We start from the raw sequence: 17,629 nt of genomic DNA, 5'->3' as shown, positions 1-17,629 counted from the left end.
GTTTTGCCCTTTTATTAATTTATGTATAGTACTGTCTGAAGAAAATAATAATATACTATAAGAAATTGTAACTCACGTTTCTATACTAGACTACATAGTTCGTATACGAAAAATGCAAAATGTTTCTTCTCTGCCTACATCAATTACATTTGTTTTTCATGTATTGACAATACATGTATTGTCTTGTATTTTAGTAAGGACCCAATACATAATAAAGGCTACTTTAAATAAAGTATTTTACTTGCTTCCTTTGGTATGAGTTACAATCAAAACAATAACAATAGCAAAAAATAATAAAATATTTTAGTGGGTTTTGGTTCGTGCTTGATTTATTCTATAATAATAATTCTATCATTTGCTTTAATACTCATTTATTTTGTATGTATCGCGCTGTATCTTAGTAAAACCCTTTCTAATTGGCCAAGAACGCATTGCGTCATAACCCACATCTTCCAATCAGTCGGTCTAAATCCAGGAGGTGTTGTAAAGGGTGCTAAAAGCTCCGCAGATAATGGCCAAATATACCTGACCAGAACAGCTGTCATAGAGACTTTTAAGCATATTTACTGTCGCCGTTATTACACGAGCTACATCCAGTTGCGTATCCATCAGCAGTTCATTTGTCGGCGGGTTTGATTCTTTGACTGGACAGGATCATCAGAAGCGAGGAGTCGTCCTGGGCGTGTTTGCTGTAAGGTTATGCGTGGACAACAGTGCCACAACACACACAAGGTTAACAAGACAGATACAACACGGATAACAATCAAAAACTCTGATTACACATTTATTACTGTTGTTTGGCTTCATACGGGCGTCAGTTTCTACGCGTCCTGATAGAAATAGATTCTGCCTTCCTCTTTTTTGCGTGCTGGCATTGTTTTGTTCACAAAAGGCAATAAGATTCGCACGTATTGATGTAGGCTGAATACGAATGAGAAATAAGCTCCAAACGTTTGCTTCTACGTGCAGTTTTATGATTCGCTTGAGAATTCAGATTGTCATTGCCTTGTGATGCCGTGTTAGTGCTAGCCGGTTAGCACAGGCCCCATTTAAAGGCCTCGCAATGCTATGTTGTGCTATGTGAATCAGACATGACCATCACGGGTCATTCAGTTCACTATGAAAGCCAATAATAAGCCACGTGTATAGAGATTTTCTATAAATCAACGCAAAATGACGCACGCGCGACGGCAATGTCTATTGACTGAGTGACGTCAGTCAATAAACCTCAAGTTCGTGTTTATATATATATATATATATATATATATATATATATATATATATATATATATATATATATATATACACACACACACACACAAATATCAACTAATATCAGAGGTATTTTTTTAAATCAGCTTAATATTATCAAGCTTAAACCGACTTTTATGTTGTTTTTATTATAAGCCTTAAAGTGTTTCCTTTTATTGACAACCCGTTCTGTGATATCAGAAGTAATCTGGTTCTTATTTTTATTTTCCCTCAGCTAAGACCTGTGTATTTCATGTGCATGGCCCTTGGTGTGGGAGCACCATGAGCGGGGAGCCTGATGCCTTGGCTGTGGTGAATCAGCTGAGGGACTTAGCTGCTGACCCCCTCAACAGGCGAGCTATTGTTGAAGATCAAGGCTGTTTGTCAGGCCTCATTCTCTTTTTCGACCATCCCAACCCACAAGTCGTTTACTCTGCTCTATTGGTAAGATTTTGTTTGTGAGACATCTGCAGTCAGACTTGTGCAGACGTGTTTTTCTGTAGTGACCTATAAATTTGTTTACTAGCATATTAGCATAGTGTTGGTTAAGGATTCAAATTAGGAACCTTTATTAACTCAGAAATAGAAGATGATGTTAGGGTTCCAGTAAGAACATTTATGCTGTAATATTCAGTGGTGTATGTTGATTTTCTCAAACATGATTATTTGGTTTTTGTCTACAGTTTACTGTAAGCAATTTTTCTTTTTAACAAACTCTGAATTGAAGTTATACCTTTTAGACATTTAAAAAATTTCCTGTTATGGAATTTTTATTGTTGCAATTTGCATTTTTACTTTTTACCACCCCGTCCACCATATACAATTCTACCCAGCTCCAACAAAGCAATCCCCAATTAGAACATGCATAAGTACATACATATAATAATTAAGAAAAATATAATAATAATAATAATAATAATAAAAGAAGAGGTATACATATCTCTCCACTCCTAAGACTTGTAAACTCTGTTCTTGTACTTAATAAAAAAAAAAAAAAAAAATCTTTGAACCAAACTAGTATAGCTGGGGGTTGAGGGGAGGTGCTTGTAGCAAGAAGAGATTCAAAAGCTATGCCATCAGCCTGTCAAATTTTTACATTTCTAAGTTGTTTTATATCGAACGTATAAACCAACCATATCACTCAAAGCCTACCCAGCCACTGCATTTGTAATAAATCCTCTTTATTAATTACTATTGATTAGGTTTCAATGGTAATATATAAAAATAATAACAAAGATAATAAAATAATAGTGATAATACGGATAAATGATAATAGCAAAAATATTTAATGCTATTGTTATTATTATTAATAGTAATTTGTAACTCATTCTTCTTATTATTGATATTTAATTATTGTTACTTTGTTTTTGTTATTAAATTGTTTGATATTATTTGTTAGATATTGAGGCATTTGTTTCAACCAATCAGGTCATTCTTTGCCTACCCAGCTGTCCTTAGACACATTACATGACTGCCACCTGCTGTCTAGTATCTTAACAACGCTTATCCTAACCTTTTCTGTCCAGACCGATGTCTTTCCTCTTCTTCTGTAAGTTGGACACAGATATCTATGTTCCCCAGTATGTTTTGAGAATGTGGAAGCAAGAACTGGCATCCTGTGATATGGTCATGTCACAAATGTCCTTATTTGATTGATGAGAAATAGTGACTTTTTATAATGTCAATGTTTTTAAATCCTAAATCTATAATCCCACTTTAAAATTAGACTTTGAGCCCCAAATTTTGAATGTTGCTTCAGAGAGGTCCCAACCTTATTTTTTATCTCCTTTAGAAGGACAGCACACCTGTGGAGACATTTGGACAATGCTGGAATAACTCACTTTCTCTCACACACACACACACACACACACACACACACACACACACACACACACACACACACACACACACACACACACACACACACACACACACACACACACACACACACACACAGAGTAGTTCTTGGTGGATTTGTTATCACAGCGGTGCCTGGCGGTTTGCCTCTGTAATGGCCCTGCGTGACCCTTAATGGCATTGTGTCCTTCCAGGCGGTGCGCTACCTGGCAGAATGCCGCGCCAACAGGGAGAAGATGAAGGACGAGCTGGGAATGATGCTGAGCCTGCAGAACGTCATGCAGAAGTAAGTTGTTCTCGTCACGCTGCCACAAAACATGAAGGCAGCACGAGCTCGCTTTGCACTTTCCTGCAGAAAACCTCGTCCTGCTGCTTTAGTTGAAGTGAATGTGTGTGGTGGGCAGATTTTAAGCGCACGACAAAGGTCGTCCTGTCATAAGCAGATTTGTCTGTTTTGAAGCTAAATGGGAGTGATGATGCAGGCTTGCTGTTGAAGCATAATGTGAACTGTCAAGCAACCTGATGTGGTGCACGATTGCGTTTGTTTGCTCGCCATGGGTTAATGTCCAGCAGAGGTCAGTCTAAGATGCCAGAGAGGATATCATACCAGTATAGCTATGGAAGAGTTCATATTCACAATTTGTATTCAAAATTAATTTAATTCCAAGCCAAGCCAAAGTAATGTTTTTGTTTTTTTGTTTTTTTTATAAATTGCGTCTAGTAGGGAAGTTGCATGTGAAATTTTGTTTGCTTGTACAGTGAAGGTTGTATGCATATACAATGACAAGGAAGAAATTTATTTTAATTCAATTTTTTTAAATTTAATTTTTATTTATTTTTTGTGTGTAAAGAAAATACAAAGATACATACAATTATTTAAAAGTGACAGTAAAGACATTTATAATGTTACATTGTGTTAAAAAGATTTGTTTGCTCTTTTGTTCATCAAAGATTGATGAATCACAAAATGATTAAGCTCTAAATCATTAACTGTTTTAAACAACATTAATAACCAAATCAATATATTGGAGTGACAATATTACAATTCATAAATAAAAGAAAAAATAATTATTAATAAAAAAATTAAGATTTACAATTGTTTATATGTACATGTATAAATTTCTTTTTTGAGATAAAATAACTTATTTAAAAAAATTACAAATTATGATGTTTAGTCGGGTAATGAAGATTTTGTAGAAGCTTAGCATAAGCCACCTAACAAAATTAACGCTAACATCAATTTAAATAAATGTAGTAGTAATAATAATAATAATTTTAACAGCAGTTTGACATAACATAATACGTTAACAATAATATATATTTTTGGGGGCGTTTTTTGTGTGGAGCAAATAGTTTCAACGCAAATCTGATTTACTGCAGGGGGGAAAAAAACTTATTGATGAGCCTCCTGTTTGTGCTTCAGTAAACATAGAACCGTGTTTCTTTTACCTCATATGTCAGACAGCACTGTAGATGCCAACTGATTCTTTAAATATTCATACAACTGCTTGTTTTTGACACCCCTTTGGCTAAGTATAGAGGCGCAGGAATCAAGGATCCACGTATGTGTGTGTATTCGCTGCAGTTGAAGCTTATTTTGAGTGCGAAAGTCTGCAGGCTTTTAGACAGCGAGTGCCTTCTGTTTACATGGAGCCTCACAGACAGAAGTGCCAATGGTTGGCAGAGAGCTGCGTATCCTTCTCTCAGGGCGACTCCCTGCCCGCCCCCTTCGAATCACCAGTCACTTCAGTTAGCACAGACGCCATCAAGGAGTGCCCTGCAGTTCCACAAGCTGCCCGTCACTATTTCCGGCACGACGACTTTGGGTAGAGGTCGTGTGTTGCCCCAGTCTGTGAAATTATATGGCTAGAGGAAGTGAAGGAATCCTTCATCACCTCTTATGACACCGTAGAGCTCGGAAATAAGCTGTGCTAAGGCTCGAATTAGGAATTTTTTTTATTTATTTTTTTTAAATGAATGTTCAGTGTTTTCTCAGATTGCATTTTTAATATAATTTCTTAGGTTGTTATATAATTTTTTTGTTGTGTTAATGGAGGATATAGATGCCATCAGCATTCCCTCAGGTGTTCATGGGAAGCTCGGAGGTCTGGCAGCTCAGATATGCCAGCGAGCAGATGTCCGTTCCTGTAACTCTGCATGAGTGATGGCAGCGTTGCATCTCCCCCATTAGCGCCTGTAGGGCATATCAAGATCCTGATGTCACGCCTGACCTCAAATGCTGATGTCAATGAACTGCTGTCTTTTTTTAACCCTATTAAATGAACAGGTCACTTATTGGCTAAATCAAACTTTTGATTAGCTGATTACAGACTTTTTTTCCCCTTCAGAATGGGAGAGTGGTTTTATATGTGCTGGTGGGTAACCTGTGTGCATAATTTTTGTTTTGTGATCGCATTTAGCAAGAGCCAGTCATCTACACCTGTCTGTTATTGTAAAATGCACAAGTAAACTTGCCTTTTTTAAAGACAATATCCTGGTATATTTTATTTAGAGTATAAAAAAAAAAACAGAAAAACTAAATATTTTATAAGTAAGACAGTTTACTAGTGCGTTCGTGGATGTCTTTTAGAAAATGTGCTGCACAATAAAGCTAGAAGAAAAACGTATGTATGTGATATAAACATGCACACATACACACGCACAGGTATGGGGAATAAAAACATACACGTGTGTGTGTGTATATATATATATATATATATATATATATATATATATATATATATATATATATATATATATATATATATATATATATATATATATATATATATATATATATATATACACACACACACACACACACGTATACGTATCGTATGTGTATGTGTGTGTTTTTATTCCCCATATCTATGTATATGTGTGTGTGCTTTTTTTTTTTTTTTTTTTTTTTTTGTACTATGATGCAACAAACTCTTCATTTTTTTTAATTCACATTTATATGCATATGCATACGACACTAGATGAATCACAATATTGTATGTGCTAAAGGTTAGTTGGTTCAAGCTCCATCAGGCTGACTTTTCTCCAGCTCTCTTGTCAGATCTTTGTTGTCTCCCGTTGTCTGCTGGAGAGATGACCTTTTCAAATATCAGTGCTGAAATTTACAGTACACAATCTTTTAATCAGACTAGATGAGCATATTTGCTCAATTATTTCTTTGTTCATCAACAGTGGCTGTTATTGTCCCTTTTTTTTTTTTTTTTTTTTTTTTGTTTTGTCATCTGTTGTGAATCGTACAGTGATCTGTGATGTGTTTCACTAGGGGCACGTCGCCAGGCGAGACCAAGCTGTTAGCATCTGAGATCTACGAGATCCTACAGAACTCCAGCAGCGCGGAGGCCGAACAGGCGGAAGCAGCCGCCTCTTGCAGAAGAAAAGCCCAGTTTTTCCTGGGCGCAACGAACAAACGGGCCAAAACAGTGGTGCTTCAGATCGACGGGCTTGATGATTCGGTAACTGCAGTCAAACAGCTTGTAATGGAACCTGTTTAATGGGAGCGTATGGAGATTCAGATGTTTGGTTCTGCTCGATTTGACACTCTGTCTCCGTGTATGTCAGGCTCGGAGGAGTCTTTGTGAAGAAGCCCTGCTAAAGATCAAAGGTGTCATCAGCTTTACCTTCCAGATGGCTGTGAAGAGATGTGTGGTGAGGATCCGTTCAGACTTGAAGGCTGAGGTGAGTTTACATTTTAATACAATCCATATGACCATAGAGTTAACATTAGCTAATGGTGCACTGATTAGTATGTTAGTGTGTGTATGTAGTTATTTTTATGATGGATGCATTCAAAAGGGACACTAACAGCATTTATGTTCCTATAAAATATATATATTTTTTCATTAAATGCAGTTATTTTTAACTTTCTATTTGTCATGGAATCCTGGAAAAAAAAGTATCACTGTTTTCACGAAAATGTTAGCAACACAACTGCTTTCAACATTGATAATAATAAAAAAAAATCATTCATGAGCACCAAATCTACATGTGAAAATTATTTCTGTAGGGGTCATGTGAGACTGAGGACTATATAGTAGTAATGTATATAGTAATGGCTGTAGAAAATTAAGCTGTGCATGCAAAAAGACAGCTTTGGTGAGCATAATAGACTTATCTCCAAAACATAAAAAAATCATATTAACCACAAACCTTTGAAGAGTAGTACAAAAAGAAAAATATTAATACATGTAAAATGTGAGGTTTTGACACCTGAATATCTTTGAGTGATGTGAAAAGAAGAAAAAAAACACCAAACAAACGATTTTTAAAGATTTAAAAAATTCGTAAGAAATGAATCACGCCGATCACACAGATCAGAGATATGAGATAAGAATCTGTTTCAGGGGTTTGATACCGTTTCTTCATTCTTTTTCTTCAGGCCTTGGGGACTGCTATAGCTTCAACCAAAGTCATGAAGGCACAGCAAGTAGTGAAGGGGGAAGATGGAGGTGAGGTGAGTAAATCAAATCAGCAGAATGCACACAATAAACGGACCGTTGAACCAAGCATGAAAATGGTCTTCTACTCCGTGTCATTTTTTTTATTTTTTTATTTTTTCCATGCAAAATCTTATGAATTTCAATCTTGTCAAACTGGCCAGGTGAGCTATTATTTCAAATCAGGTGCTGTTTAATTTTGTTTCCAGTGGTGTGATATTTGCATCTGTCCTCAAAGCAGAGAGAAATGCAGTTCTGCATTTTGAGGCTGAACCCTCCTACACCCGCCCCATCAAGAGACTTACTCATGTTCTCTCATCACATGATCACTCAGGATGTCCCTCTGCCCTGAAACCTTGTGTCAGAGGACCCTGGAGACCGACACACACACACACACACACACACACACACACACACACACTTTTGCATGCAGTGCAAATAGGCGCTATGTGGTAATTAAAGAAAGACAAGTCCTCTCTGGAAGGGCAATGTCTACTTGCAGCAGCACAGTCATGACCTCCGGTGGCGGTCATGCCGGAAGGTCTTTACTGTGCACTTCTCTTCTTTAACCAGCAGGTGGCACAATTGATTAATGGTCTTAATGATACCACTGTTTTGCATTGAACAGACACAAATAAAGAAAACTGTATTACTGTATTCTCTGTATTAAGAAAAACAGCAAAAGAGTTAGTAGGGCTAGACTAATAGTAAAAGTAAGTAATTTATGTCTCCGATATGTTGCTTTGCCCTAATAGTTCCTTTTTACTGTATCATAAAGATGCTTAGGTTGTTGTTTTGGCAGCAAATGTTTTTTTTTTTCGTTTAAATAATAAAAAAAATATGCGTATATAACCTGTAAATAACTAAATTCTGTTTGCAAGCTTAAAAACGATAACAAAATGGGTTATTCCCATTGCTCTCTTTCCCTCCCATCCAGATTGTAATCCCATTCCAAGAGGACTCAGATGTGGTGGTCGAGCAGAACATAAATTTGCCGGATTATCTGCCTGAGGACGAGAGTCCGTCTCAGGAGCAGCACAAGGCCGTCACACGACTGGGCTCCATGCAGGATGGCGTGAGCTGGCTGAGCACGGCCGCCAACTTCCTGTCCCGCTCATTTTACTGGTGACCCCACGACTCCCCGCATGCCCCGCACCTTTACAGCTCTACGTGCCAGACTGCTGAGTGCATCCGCAATAAACTTATAACCTTGTTCCAACTTTAAAAAAAGGCCACATCCTGCGGCTGTAAATGGTACGCGATCCAACCTGCTCCTGAAACTCACGTTAGCGCTGCGTACGCACCACACGAGACACTAAAACCTGAGAGAAGCAACCGGGAGAAGTTCACAGAAAGCATTTTGTGTGTATCTGCTCTCTCTTATTCACCTTTTTTTTTTTTCTTTTTTTTTTTTTCGTTGGGTCTGGGGAAGGTTTTCAAGCGGTTCTCCTCGCGGGTTTGTTTCTGAGACTAAACGTCACTTTGGGGGGGGTTTCGCCAGGCGGGTCGTACATTGAGGTTTTCTAAATTTCTACCAATTTGGGTGCTTTCAGATGTGTTCTAACCCTTCATCTCAGCTTTCTTGTACATTTTTAAACAACTTATTTTGTTTTTCAATTATTTGATAATCCTAATACCACTTTATTCATCAGCACTTTTCAAAGCATGCCGTATTTTTAATGCCTTTATTTTGAACCCCCGTTCCTTCTGTGTGTGCCTTTTGCTATGTAGCTTATTGATTCATTTTCTCGGTTTTAAGTCCTCTCTGTTTGCTTCGTCTGAACTTCTAAAGCCTTCTGAAGACGTGATTTTTAGGTTTGAAATGTGTAGCGATGGTTCGCTCTTCCTCACAGAGCTGATTTCACATAAAACACAGTTAAAACACCAGCACTGGTTGGTGTGCGGTAATAATAATTAACGGTTAACGCATCCAATAAAGGGAAGCCACGAGGAAATAGCTGTTATTGTGTGTGTAATGCTAACCTTTTATGTTACAGCATGTGCCAAACACCAGATAACCTTCTTTACACTAAAAAAAAAAAAAAAAAAAAGTAAAATAGCTCTGACCCTTTAGAAATTGATATTATAAACTTTTCTTTTTGTACATTTCTTAAACATCAATGCTGTTTTCTTTTATGCCATGCTGTCTATTTATAAAATGATTTGTGTGTGAGTGTGTGTGTGTTCCTAAAAAACATAAATCTGAATGTTTTGTTCAGGGCCTTTCATAAACATGGTCATTTTTAATGTGCTAGCCAAAAGCATGATCCGGTCACTTCTGACCACTTACGTGCCCGTCACCTCTGCATGACCATCACCCCTTGAGTTTTCCCTGACCGACGGTGTCTTTTAACAGTTTAGATAATCGACTGACCTCACATATCGCATTCAGGACGTTCAGTCCGCTCAGGGATGTGTGTACGTTCTCCCGCAAACCGATGGTCTCATGTACATGCGTTCCCAAACGGAGACCTGCACACATCGATATCAAAGTGAGTCCAACCAGTATATGTCCCTGTCGTTTTATTTTCACCTCGTTATGCTGGAAAAGTCGGGTTGTCGTTAAATCAGTGTTTGCACCCTTTTGTATTTTTCCTCAGCAATGCTTTAAGACTGTTTTTTTTTTTACATTGCATAATGTCGGTTCACAATGAGAATTTGTTACAGCATTAGTGTACAGAATGGAATCACTCAGTGGCGTGCTTTTAGGTGGGTTTAAGATGAGATCGAGGCCATCAGTGTTATATTTATGAACAAAATCCAAATTCGAATCAAGTTTTGCATTTTCTGTATGTTTGTTTCCCTCAACTTGTACTGTATACCATCTTTCCTTGAAGCGTTTTAAGCTGCTGTTCACTGTTATTCCAAGAACGCAGAACCAGAGCCCATGGCAGATGGTAGATTTTAGTAGCTTCTCATGTACAGTGCATATTCGCTGTTATATACAAAGAGTTTTAGGACACACGATTCTTGGCTGTTCACAGTAATGACAAGGATTATTAAATAGATAAAATAAAGTTGGCTGCTTGTGTTTTGTTTTCACTGGAAATTGTTTTATTAGCCTTGATGGCACCAATTTGCTGCTGTAACATTTTTCTTATTTTTTTGTTTCTTATTTTTTATATATATATTATGAATTGAGCTGAATGCTTAAGGTTGCCCACAAATCCGATGATTACGTCAGTTAACGTGAAAGCTTCTTGCTATGAAATAAATAGGTTTTACTGTAGGTTTTAAGGTTTAAAACATGCAAACACAACACCGCCTGTTGTTGATTATCACTGAAACTACTTCTGCCTCAAACCTCAGTTTAAAAATACAGACTTGTATATGTTGACCAGGCTTGTTAATAGGCTGCAATTTAGCCATTTCAAGATTGTACTATGTCCATTTGGACGAGAAAAGGTGGTGTTTCTCATCATACATCGTACTGAGCTTTATGAATTTTGATTTAAGGTGGTGTACAATAAGATTTAATTTTGTCACTTTTATGCATGATATCTCATTTACTGTCTACTTAGTTCTATTAATAATACATAGTTAACTGCTAATGTCAGTTACATTACGTAAAAATTTTTGGATATTTAAGTTTTATTGCCTTTTAAGGACACCAAGGCTGCATTTATTTGATGCAGTAACAATTTTAAATATTATTAAAATGTAAGTTAAATAAATACACTTATATTTGAATATATTTTTATTCCTAAGATGCTGAAGCTGAAGTTTTAGCATCATTAGTCCAGGCTTCAGTGTTACATAATCCTTCAGAAAAAAAACTCTGATTTGCTTCTCAAGAAATATTTATTATTATTATTATTATTATCAGTGTTGAAATGGTTATGCTGCATCATATTTCTGCAGTAACTGTGATTCTGTGAGTCTTTGAATAACAACAAAAGGTTCATTTTATAACAGAATTAATTCGAAATAGAATTGTTTTGTAACGGTGTAAAAAAAAAGTTAGCTATCCTTGATAATGTCATTATTATTATAAAAAAATCCCAAATATCTTACTCCAAACTTTTGAACGATAGTCTATGTGTTATATTTAATTGTTATGGCACTTTAAAAACCATATTGTCATAATGTATTATTTGACCTTTGAAGCTGTTTAAATACTCTCTCATAGCAGTTTGGCTGCATTAATTATGCTTTATCAATGCAACATTACACATTACATAATGCCCCATAGACATCCATTGTAATTGCATTGCTGTAAATGCAGCTTTTGCTTATTTAAAAGCAGGGTCCAACCTCCAATCCAGGGGGGCACTACCAGCGTCACGTGGCAGCTAAATTGCTGAGACCTGCAGCAGTAGAAGAAGAAAAAGAGTCTGTTATGTTGGATAATGGGTGTAAACAGCCGTAAGGGACACCCCCTTCCTCCAGCCCTGCTTAGACAGCAGAGATGTGCATGGCCAACTATGATCTATAGCGGCGATAGCTTTATATAACCAATTGGTAAATCAACACGTTATTAGATTGCTTAATATTAGTGTAGCAGCATTAGTAGGATAGTCCATGCTCCCTGAGATATCAGGACAAAGTCATTCTGCTTTGCTTCTCTTGAGAAGGCTGTGCAGAGAGAAAGCCGCAGGAAACCTCATCAATCATCAACACACCTTCATCTTTCTGTCTGAAAGACCTTAATGCCACTATTCCGGTGTGAAGTGGGTCAGATACTTCAACTGGGCCACAGGCCTGGAAGACCCGCATATGGTGACCGTACTGTGATCATATGGCAGGTTTAGCTGGGGGTAATTGTGTTAGTATTATGTGACTCTATAGGTTTTGGCTTTCAAAAGCCAGGACTGCCTAGGGAGACCTCTGCAAGCCTCTGGTGAATCGTCTGACACGTTTATTATAGTAAGTTTGTCAGTCCTGACACTAGGGGGCGCTGGTTGGCTGTGCTTCACATGCATTTTCAACGCAACGAAGTACTCCCGCCTAACTAAATGAACACATTTAAGGACAAAGTGCATGTTTTGCCTTGTCATGTGCTTAAGCGTTTGATGACAGCTTTGTGAGGGCCGTGCGCAAGTGTTTATTGAGACTCAATGAGACTAAGACTGATTTAAGTACCATTCTGCCAACCGCTTTACATGTCGCCGTCTTCGCGTATAACCTTTATGAACAGCAGTGAGAAAAACCCCAGGGAACGTGCAGGTTTTGCGATAGATATTTTGTCACACTTTGGAACCGAGGATTCAAATGAGGTCAAAACATTTGCAAAGAAGTGTTTTTTCAGGTAATTAAAAAAATTAAATAACTTTGTCTTAAAACTTACTGTTGTTCTACTCAACCTAAGTTAGCCTGACGAATCCGGTTACACCTGTGTGTGTACATAAATGAAAACTTATTTTTACATAAGCTGGATATGGATGTTGTTGGTTTTTTTTCTAAACACCTGGTCCTGTGACACAACATTTTATTCCTTTAGATGTCAGTGGAATGACAGTAAAGATCTTTTAGTTATATTTATACAGTTAAATCAATTAAAAATAAATTCTTGAGGACATACAACTTTTTACCACTTTTTTTAAAAATGCATTTTTATCATTAGTTTATCCAATATGATCTTCTGCAGACTTTTCTTAATTCAATTAGGATCTGTTTGATTTTATATATATATATATATCTATATCTATATATATATATATATATATATATATATATATATATATATATATATATATATATATATATATATATATTAGACTTTTAGGGCAAGCAGTATGAAGGTAAATGCAACAATTTCAGTGACCTAAGGTAAACTATTGTAGTTTTCACTATAGCTTAAGATATCATAGTCTTAGATGTCTAACTTATAGGTTGCCAAATATAACACAGTATTTTATGTTTTATTTTTTATTTCTAGGTTTAGAAGAATACAGGTGACCTATAGCGCTTTCTTGTTTCTTTCTTGTCTTTTATGTTTTTTTCTTCACAACATTCATAAAGTCACTTGTATATGAACTCTGTTCATATACATTTTTACTGATATAGATGCAGAAAAGCTCCTTCTTTTTAGTTTAAACCGTATATAAAATATATACAGTGTATATGCATATTCATTATACCCATAAACCTGATGTGTTTCATTGTTTTACATTTGACTGTGAAAAGCAAACTGTCATAAAGACCTTTAAACTCACCTTGGACGCAAATACAGTGCGTTGCCATGAATTCCACTAAAACATGTTTTAATTTATTGAGTATTACAGATGCATCTCTTCCCTCCTCTTACTAGGCAGTTCATTTTATATGAAGAGGGAAGCAGATAAAGCTAGTGCCTCCAAACCTCCCTGGCGCTCAAAGATATCGACCACAGCTCCATATTTGTGCATAAATGTGTCGTTACTATCATGAGCAGTATTTGCATTGTTAATCTGCCTGCGGCCAGGGGCTGATTGTGTGCTGATGGGAGAGAAAGGTGCATCTTATTGCCCAGGCAGTTTGATGATTTTATTTGAGGTTCAGCTCCCAGTCAATGGGATCGGCCGTAAATTACATTCTATGTGCGGGAAAATGATGTGACACCCGTAATTTATGTCAAATAACTTTTTGAGGATGTGAAAGTGTGTGTGTAATCAGCGCTGGTGCTGATACTGGAGATTTAATTGAGACATTTTTCTTTTGGCTGATGGAATGCCGCCTTGTTGTGTAATGTTCTGTAATGTTTCATTTTAAATCTAGGGTCATCATCTGGCTCAGGGAAGGTCATAGATTCACCAGATCGTGGAATGGAACCAGCTTTTTCACATACATCTATCTCCAGAAATCAAGATGCAGCAAGGTTAGTTCAAGCAGGCTGTCTAAATAACGGTATGCAGGTCTAAATTTGGGTCTTGCGGTTCCTCAACATTTTAATGTTCAACTGTCATCAAAGTCTCTTTAAATTTATGATGTAACGTAAGTAGCAGTAAATTTTTATCTTTCATATTCGTATCTAATTCAAGTGTAATGGATTATTGAAAAAAAAAAAAAAAAATATGATGAGATCTGGGATTTAGTTCTGAAAATGGAGATGGGATTTCGAATCAAAATGGCATGGCATTGCAATCAAAACAAAAAGTTGTAAAAAAATACATTTAATACAGGTTATTTAAAATTAAACATGGTCATGTTTTGATCATTTAAAATTGTAAACGTTTATGGGTCAAGTGTTCTATAACATGAGAACTAAAACATGCATTTACAAAATGAATAGTCTTTTCACGCCAACTTTAAGTGAAGTCAGTTCATTTGGCGGCCATCTTGGTAATGTCTCTGGTCTCTGAATGAAAAAAAAAAATCACAAACATTGGTTATCAGTATTGCATTTCTGTAACATTGCAAAGCAGTGCTAAAAACTGTCAGAAATGGAATCAAATGCATTTTCAGCTCAAATTGTGCATGAATTGATCTTTGAAAGTGGAACTACTTTTCTTGGTGGATAAACATCTGCGTAATTGCTGTGAATGTAATTTCAAATGACTCCAGACGAAAAAAGTTTTGAAGTGAAAATAATAGAAGTTTATGAGAAGTGCCAGAATTTTTACATTTGATTTGTTTTGAAAATGAGTTGCTAGGCTTTTATTGTAAGTGCATTAATGTGAACACAAAAAGTAAAATTCTAACAGACGCTGTTATAAAGACTGAACTTAACCTAGAATATCCTGGCATATAATGTGACACTTTTAAACAGCTCATGTTGTGTTTAAGGCGCCCTGTTCGTGTGATCTTGCGTCTGCCCCCCTTGGGCTGATGAAATGTGTGAGCACAGGAGATGATAATAATTGTGTCCATAGCTCATTACAGCTCCCAGATGATTTGAAGCCGTCGGGAGAGCACTGTCCTCTAACACCGCCACGGCCGCGCGGCACCGCTGACTTCAGGCGCTGATTGGTGGGATGAAATATTGCTGGGGAAAATTAAAAGGTCCCCGTGTCAAAATAATTCATGACATGCATATCTTCCGGCCTGATGAAATAGCTGATATCTGGATTAGAAGGATAATAAAAGCGATCAGGCTACAGTTAAACTATTTCGGCGGCGGAGACGTTCATTTTGTCAATGTCAAGCGCAGAGGATCGCAGGGTCAAGTTCTGAGTGTGGAGGAGGAAGTGTGTGTGTGCGTGTGTGTGTGTGTCTCAGTGACAGAAAATCAGTGTATGCTGCGGGTCACTCAATATCCCACCTGCGATTTGAATATCTGCTATAATTGTCCTAAAACGTCCCATCAGTGGATCTGCCGGACGCCATTACGGCTCCACAATATGGTGTGACATTCAAATTCCCCCCAAATGACAGGTTATTAGAAGCGGGGAGCAGGCGGCATGTAATTAAGCACCATAACTTTGACCTGTAATGTGAAGTGATGGCAGGATTGTAATAGGTGGAATGAAAGAGGCACTATGTTAAAACAATGCAGGGAAGAGAGCGGACCACTATAGGGATTATTTGCTTCGGATTCTCCTTGGGTTTATCTTCGTAACGGCCTGTCAAAGAGATTTCTGAGATTTCTGACCGTTTACTTCAAAGGTTATGGGCCACAGTTATGATCACTTTGGACGTGATGCTTGCTCTGCCTCGAGCTTGGCTGACGATATATGATTCAATTGAATTTTTTAAGGTGCAGTCATGTGAAATTTAATTCTCCTGCAAGGATGAAAAGACTTGCCACAACCACCTTTTACTGTGGTAATGATCGCCCTGACTATTGTGTGCACATCGCTGAGTTTTTTAGAGGAGAAATGGTCTAAAGCTGCGTTATATAAATCAGTTTTAAAGAGAGTGATATAAATCTTTTTATAGTGAGATTTTATGTCCACGGGATTCGTGGCAAGTCGAACGCGATGCAGGGGCTTTAAAGTGAAACTGCTCGGTCAGAACTGGCTAAAGTAGCAGAAATAAAAGTTGTGGAGTATTAGTCCAGCGGAATCACGGCAGTAAATCTGATTCCAGGCCTCTACAACCATTACACTTGTTTGGTTTTGATGTTAAACTCATACACACTGAGCAGGACGTGTGACGGTCGGCCAGAATTTGGAAAAGGGGTTTTCTGTGACTTACGCTGTAAAAAATGGCTTATCTCACTTTGTATCTGTGTCTTGTTTCGAGCCAAATATCTTAAAATCAAGATATTTTAATATATAAGTAAAATGACATAAAATATGTAGTCTTGTTTCTGTGGGGAAAAAAATAAAGCGTGTTTTTCTTAAAACAATAAAATCGTCTTTAAGTGGTGTAAGTAAATATACTTAAAACAAGATTATTTCCACTGACAGACAATTTAGAATTTTAGAATTGTTGAACTTTGCGAAACAGACATAGATTTTGGATTATCAGCATTTAGTCAATAGAATTTTTTTTTTATTAAAATACTATAATATAATAATATTTTATGATAAAAATTGGGAAAAAAATTCAAAAAATACCTGTACATTTTAAAACTGCACATTTAAAAATTCTTAATAATAAAATATGTTTGCATGTAAATATATTAGAGAATCATTCCCAGAAGTCCCTGGATAAAGAGTAAGATTTATTTTATGTTTTTAGGTTTTTGTCATTTAAAGGTGTTAAGCTGTTTGATTATTGCGTTATTTTAATGGTAAAAATTGATAGTGAATTTTGTGTATTGTAGAACAATGTTTTTGTAAACATCTCTCTTAAAATGGTAAAAAAAAACTGTGGTATAAAGACTTTATAAATAATTTGTTGGTAAAATGGCGCAAGTAAATATATGAGAAAAATTATTCCCCAAATTTTTGTTGTAAGTTATGTACATTATACATTTTATGTTGTTTAGTTACTAATCATTACATTATTTTTGCAATTTTGTAAAAGTTGATAGATTTTTTAGCAAACGCTGTTTCCTGTTTGTTTTTTGTAGCAGGATATTTTTTCATTTATCTACAGCATATGTAAACTTGTTTTTATCCACCTCTCTCTTTAAAATGATAAAAACAGTGGTATAAAGCCTTAAATTAATCTGAAAACCAGTGTCATACTTATACAGTAATAATCCCATCAGTGACAGATTTATGTTGGCCTGTGTAGTCAGCTGTTAGCCAAAGACAAAT

The 17,629-nt window shown here is 36.5% G+C and overlaps 1 protein-coding gene across 2 annotated transcripts; it reads left to right on the top strand.

The window, feature by feature from the left end:
* The first annotated feature begins 460 nt into the window (after window positions 1-460).
* On the top strand, window positions 461-10,579 carry armc1 (armadillo repeat containing 1). 2 transcript variants are annotated; one of them, XM_043226873.1, is made up of 7 exons: window positions 461-691; window positions 1,487-1,695; window positions 3,303-3,394; window positions 6,392-6,581; window positions 6,688-6,804; window positions 7,505-7,579; window positions 8,500-10,579. In XM_043226873.1, exons 2-7 carry the CDS (start codon window positions 1,534-1,536, stop codon window positions 8,689-8,691), a joined length of 828 nt encoding a protein of 275 aa, XP_043082808.1. In that variant the 5' UTR covers window positions 461-691; window positions 1,487-1,533; the 3' UTR covers window positions 8,692-10,579. The 2 variants fall into 2 exon arrangements, with proteins under 2 accessions (XP_043082808.1, XP_043082809.1); XM_043226874.1 differs by having other exon boundaries at window positions 461-732.
* Window positions 10,580-17,629: the final 7,050 nt, after the last annotated feature.

This window comes from Puntigrus tetrazona, chromosome 24 (assembly GCF_018831695.1).
Source record: "Puntigrus tetrazona isolate hp1 chromosome 24, ASM1883169v1, whole genome shotgun sequence".
Taxonomy (NCBI): domain Eukaryota; kingdom Metazoa; phylum Chordata; class Actinopteri; order Cypriniformes; family Cyprinidae; genus Puntigrus; species Puntigrus tetrazona.
This window is presented reverse-complemented; position numbering and strand designations above follow the sequence as displayed.